The 6,539-nt window shown below is 32.6% G+C and overlaps 1 protein-coding gene across 1 annotated transcript; it reads right to left on the bottom strand.

Moving 5' to 3' along the window:
* Positions 1-2,294: 2,294 nt before the first annotated feature.
* TRIADDRAFT_11617 (uncharacterized protein) lies at positions 2,295-5,649 on the bottom strand (the record flags this gene model as incomplete). Its single annotated transcript, XM_002107964.1, has 6 exons — positions 2,295-2,568; positions 3,031-3,197; positions 3,337-3,499; positions 3,615-3,790; positions 4,180-4,586; positions 4,977-5,649. Coding segments are annotated over 6 exons (1,860 nt in total), but the record flags the coding sequence as incomplete, so codon positions are not given.
* Positions 5,650-6,539: the final 890 nt, after the last annotated feature.

Below are 6,539 nucleotides of genomic sequence, written 5' to 3'. Positions count from 1 at the left end.
TCTTTTCTGATTTGAGCTTGTTGTGTTAAGCTCTGCAAGATCGGACTTTTCATTTTGATCATCTCCCGATTTTAGATCGACCATGATTTCTTGACCAGTACGCTATTCGATTCTGAAGATTCAAGTACTTACTTTTCTTCAGTTCCTGATTTTTGACCGTCTGCAGGCTTATGAACTGAATTGGATTTCACAGAAACATAAAATTCTATTTCTTTTTCCGAGTTTGATCTCTGATTTCTTGATATGCATCAAATTCCATTTTCTTCAATATATAGTGAAATTTTTTGAGTGAGAATAGAATAATTATTTAACGTTGAAGTTGCTACAGCTAAATTCTATACGGTTAGATTTTTAAAGTTAGAGTACTTTTTGACACTTACTATGTGGTTTACTCGGCTACTCTCCAGGATTATGATTGGAATTTTATAAAATTCAAGATTTGGTTGCTGATAATTGAATAAATATAATGTTTAAAAATCAGCAGACAAGGCGTGTACTTGTGTTCTTATTCTTGGAAAATTAGAAAAAAGGAAAAGTTTTTATTCCGGGGTAGTGCTGTGCCATGTTTGATTATGCGGATAGCTACATTTGATTTAGTTAGGTTACTTTGAATAGATATTATCGTAAAGCGAGTATTAATAATTGCTGACTACTATATTAGAAATTGTTAATGACTAATATTAGCCAATTGACTAATTATAGTATAAGATTTATGTGGCTAGAAACACTGTAGTTGTTAAGATGCCTTTCGGAGAAAGTGGCTAGTCGTTAATAGAAGAGTAATGATATCTTAAGTAGAACCATTTTGATTGTAGAAAATATTGATGTACTATTTAAGAACAGCATTTTGTTTGATGACTCATATCGGATTATAGATTAATCAAGTTGTCATAAATGGATTTAACGAAATGTAGATGTTACGTAGCTAAGAAATACAGAGATGAGCTCACATGGGAGGAAAGACTTCAATCCGCTTTGAGCTCGGAATACTTCAGATTTATTCCGTATGGATAAACGAATTATCATCTTTATTGTGATAGTGATAACTATGGACTTTTATTTGTAATATACGCATGATTAACTTTTTCGCTTAAATAAACAAAATCGTATTTCTAGTAAATGGAATAACCATAAGAGTGGATGTTATAATAATAACCTATGATAAATTTTCCTTAGTTAATGATTGCAATATGTGATTTCATTTAAGTAATCTCTTCAATAGCTAAACTAAACTTATCATTTTGCATTACTTTTCGAAAGATATATGCTTATATGCGTATATAAACTCGACAAGGTAAGGGCCTTGGGCATTGCTGACCGCCATTATAAAGTATAATTCACTATACAACAATAAAACGGCATTAAAGGACATATACGCATGTACTAATAATGGCAATATTTTAAACATTTCTATATTAATACTGTAATTTAGAATAGCTTGCGTTAATATGATTAAAATTTTATTAGCTCAAAAAGATCATAAACTTATTCATGCAAGATTTTGATTTGCAACATGTTTGAGTTGTTTGCTTGATGTACAGGCAAAATGAAGGTACATTCTACGGTTGAAATTTGCGCCTTCAAGATACTACTGCGATAAAGTTAGCATATTTATTTAAAATGAAGTCAGAATATCAATTTTGGAGACAAAAATAAAAATACACACAACAGTTTTCAAAAGAACACGTTACACTACTTGACAAATTGGGTTGTACAGTACATAAATAAGCAATGTTATTTCAATTTTAGTGACGAATGTCATACAAAGAAGCTAAACTAAATAAAACTTATATATATATATATACGCAATTTTCATACCATATTTCATTTGCTTAGTTGTAGGATGGCTGTTCTCGTAGCAAAATAGTACCACTGGTAAATATTCTACTTTTATGCAGAATATTGAATTCTCTGGCTTTATAGAAAAATCTAGCAATATTAAACTAACATCTAGATATTAAACTGGTATTCTTGAAGGTATCTTAGGCTTGTGGCTCAGCATTTTGAGACGAAGTATCTAGTTCTTGTTCCTTGTTAACTTCTTTCTCTCCTTCAGATACTTCTTGTTCCTTACTAACTTCTTTATCTTCATCGGGTAGTTCTTGTTCCTTATTAACTTCCTTCTCTCCTTCAGATACTTCTTGTTCCTTGTTAGCTTCTTTCTCTTTATCAGAGAGTTCTTTTTCCTTGTTAAATTCTTCTTCTGCGTCAAATGCCTCTTCTTTTTCTTTGGTTTCTTCATGGTTTGCATCTGAAACAGGCTTTTCTTTCTGATCTGCGGTTGCTTCTGCTTCAGCCACTTCCTGCTGTTTGTGGAAATACCACAACAAGCCGTAAATAATTAATTTTATACCTTTGCAAATAATGGTTGCTGTAAACATGTAGAGCGAGAGCTTGCTATTATCATATCGCCAACAAAATTGTCTAGTATCGCATTCCTCATTCCATAATATGCAAGAAACATCCATGACATATCCGTAGACTACTGGACCGAGTAATCCTCCCACTATTCTAAAAATCAATCCTTCGACTCCCATTGCAAATGTAGTTTGACTTTCTGGGATACTCCTAAAATTTGGCGGACATAGATTATTTCAAAGTTACTTATTTATAAGCAGTTATATTATTATCTCTATCCAACCGGATTCACTATTATATCTTTAAAAAACTATTTTAATAGGCTACTTTTATAAATATACAATAGAACACAGATTTAGGTCGAATTTTTCGCTGTCAATACATAGCTCTATTGTATTAGTAGTTTAGAATTAATTCATATAATCAACTGCTTTTGGTATTCGCTCTAATCTATTAATGTAACATTACTATTTATTAGCTAGCTCTAGTTTTAATCCACTTCTATATATTAATAGATTTAGCATAAAGCAATAATTTAGATCCTGCAATTCATATCTGCATATACTTATATGTTGGGCGAAATTGATATACTAACACCCTTCTATTATAATTGGAATTTTCACTTGCTTACAAGTGCTTGTAAGGATATTAATAACGTACGACTTTAATTACCTCAGAATTATGGTTAACGTCGGCGAAAATGAAATAAAGGTGATAATCACCATAACGACGATACCAACCATTAGGGGATATACAATCGTGCAACTTTCACCTGAACAAAACCCTCTTATGGCTACCTTTTCTGTTTTAGAGTTAATACAACTACATCCAGTATAATTCTACATATAAAAATAAAGGTTGCTATAAATTAGGCTAAAGCTTATGTTAGTATTTGTTATAGATATTTTAGGTATAATTTTGTAACATTGTATGTGTATTAAAAATTCTATCAGTTGATATGTATATATAATAGAGTACCATTGTAGCAGGACTACCAGTGGCTAATAATGCATTGCATCCGGCGTGGCATGGAGATTGGTAAGTTATTCCGTTAGCGCCGCAAACAGGGCTGAATAAGCTATTATCGCAATGGCATTTGATATTACACGCTGCAGTCGGTTGTACGGATTGAGTTGTTGCCCTTAAAATGTCAAATCATCATTATCATCTTTTAGGTCTAAAATAGTACTTGTACAGTCACTATTAATTTTCCATTGCTAAATGTATATCTAAAATAAAAGTGAAACCTAACATACTGAGAACGCATTGTGATATTAGAAGGCGGATAAGGCGTATAAATGCCAGCAATGGTGGGATTACTACAGGACATGAGTAGTACACAGGCTGAGATTACATTGGCAATGGCGGCATAAAAGCAGAATCGAGATATTTTAGAGCCAACCAAGTTCCAGCGTTTAACGATAATTCCGCTCTGAAACATGTAATATAATATAACTTTGTGTTAGTTTAAAAAAAGCGATTATACGAAACCTAGAAATATTGGGAGTATACGGTATTTTAATTTTCTTAGTTAAGTTGGATGGGTAATAAATATTCGAGAGGTCATCTTCATCATTTCTTTACGATTGTCATCATCGTGTACTTTGCTTACTTTAATCGATTGCGACGATGTTATATTTTGAGTTACATTAATAGTTCTACCATCTTTATAATATATTACGTATGCTGTAAAGTACGAGTATCCATATCGATCATACAGAACTGTGAATTTCAACTGTAGTTGATAAGTTCCATTAACATGAAAATGCTGAAATATTACTTGCTGTAATCGTATTAAATATTAGAAAGTTTTATACTTACCGAGACTTGTCCGATAGCCGCGCTTACTACTGCAGTTACACCAGCCAACGTGGTCGCTGTTAGTAAAGATGCTCCGCTTTGTGATTGAATAAATTTTGGCAGAAATGTTAGAAGGCCAATTGTTGGAATTTGATCCAGACTTAAACCTAGTACTGCTAGCAAAAATATTCGATTGCTGATAACGTCATAGAAAGCACGGGGGAAATCAGCCCATCGCTTGCCATATTGATTATCAACTTTTTTAGATGTCTTGGATAGAGCAAGTCTTTTCTCTTTACTTTTTTGATAAGTAGGCAAATGATATGGAAATGCGAATATTAAAAGTGAAGTGACAAATGCAATTGCACCCACAATTAAGTAGCCTAACCACCAAGCGCCAATCCAGCGTGGATCGTCCTGCTTAAGATCTGCAACGATAAATGAGTATTAAGAATTTTATTGCAAATTCTATTGTTTATAATATAAAAATTATATCCACGGGCAGCAGTCAGCTGTGCCTTTACTAAATATTTTATATGGATATGACCTTCTAATAATGTAGACATATACGTATAGTCATTAAATTTGACGGCATATACAACAAAAATAAATTACTAATTATGTACATGTATTTGCAGTTAGCACTCAGTTATGCTTTTATTATTATAAATATTTCACAAACAATACGGTCGTTTTAATGATATAGATATATACTTATATTATTAAATTTGACGGTAAATTTAACAAATATATAATACTCATAATCGGTGTACCACTTGGAAAATTAATAGTTCATTATTCTTAAAAGTTATCAATACCTTTTGGAGTTGCAGGCCAATCGACGTAGACATTGCTAAAAACTCCACCCACTACATAGCCTAATGTTGGTCCTATAACAGCCACCATATGAAATAGAGCAATGTATACTGGTGATATCTTAGGGCTAACATTTTCATCAATATAAGCTAAGCCTACATTATATTGAATACTGTAACCAATACCACAAAACACAAGGCCTCCAATAAATATTACTGGATAAATCCATGGTGAACTCTGATGTGTTGCACTAGTGCACAAATTATTAGAAACGTTCATAGCATTAGAACTGCATAATGTGCTAGTAGTTTGCGTGTTATTGGTGGCTATATTGAGATAATAATATGGCCCTGCAATGAAATGGGGCAACGCAAATATAACCGAGCCAAAACTTAAACAAATAATTCCATAACCAATCCATTTACTTTTATGACGTTGTCCGACGTAATATGTTAATAAAACACCACAAATTCCGCTTGAAATATCGACAGTACTCATAATTGAGCCAATAAATGTTGATGTCATATTAAATCGCTTTTCAATCTGCGGTACTACTACACCACGAAATCCTAAAAGTTCTATATTCACTATGACGGCATAAAAGCACAGCAGCGCTAATAGCCAACGAGGTGAGTTAAACCGTTGTAGATAATCAGGTCGATAGCTAAGCCAGCCAAATTTAACTGGATGTACTGCTCCTACTTGGTCATCAATTTCATTTTCCTTAGAGTCTATTTGCACAATAACTTTAGGATTATCTTCGGTAGAGTCTGGAATTTGTTTTTCATGGCTTTGTAAATTTTGCTGATCAGATTCCGCGGCATCTTTCTCTTTTTCATCATTTTCTGATTTTTGTTGATCTGTCGTTTCCTTTTCATCCTTTACTGACGTTTGATCCATGTTTTCTTGAGCAGTATTAGATTCTGCAGAATCTGAAATTTCCTTTTCATCATTTTCTGATTTTTGATCATCCGTGGATTCTTGAAGCGAGTTCGATTCTTCAGAATCGGCTTCTACCTTAGGATCGTTTTCTGATTTCTGGTCATCTTGAGGTGGATTAGATTCCACGGAATTAGGTGTTTCCTTCTCATCATTCTCTTGCTTTTTATTGTCTATTGATTCTTGAACTGTCTCGGATTCCATTTTTGATAAAATGCAGTCCTTTATTATCTAGAATAGAGCAAATAATAAATGTTGAAATCAGGATAATTTTATGAAGTACAATTAGGTAATTATAACAGCTCTACATTTTGAAAATTATGCCGGGTTATTATTAAGTGAACTGCATTCATTCAGATTGATGATTTTACGATCCGTTCAAAAATCGGTAGGATTGATTAAAACTAGAAGAGTATAAATTTACCTAAAATAATGTTTTTAATAAAAACTAGAGGGGTATGAATTCCCAAAGATAACATTTTAGTATCCATTGGTAAATCAAGTACTAAGGCATGTGCTTTTATAGAATGACCTTTAAGTTTTAATATAAGTAGAAATGTTCTTAAACTATATCCAATACAGTACCTTTTAAATTTCAAGCACTCCTGTCCACTGAGTATACAAAT

This window comes from Trichoplax adhaerens, genomic scaffold, assembly GCF_000150275.1.
Source record: "Trichoplax adhaerens TRIADscaffold_1 genomic scaffold, whole genome shotgun sequence".
NCBI classification, from domain to species: Eukaryota; Metazoa; Placozoa; class Uniplacotomia; order Trichoplacea; family Trichoplacidae; genus Trichoplax; species Trichoplax adhaerens.
This window is presented reverse-complemented; position numbering and strand designations above follow the sequence as displayed.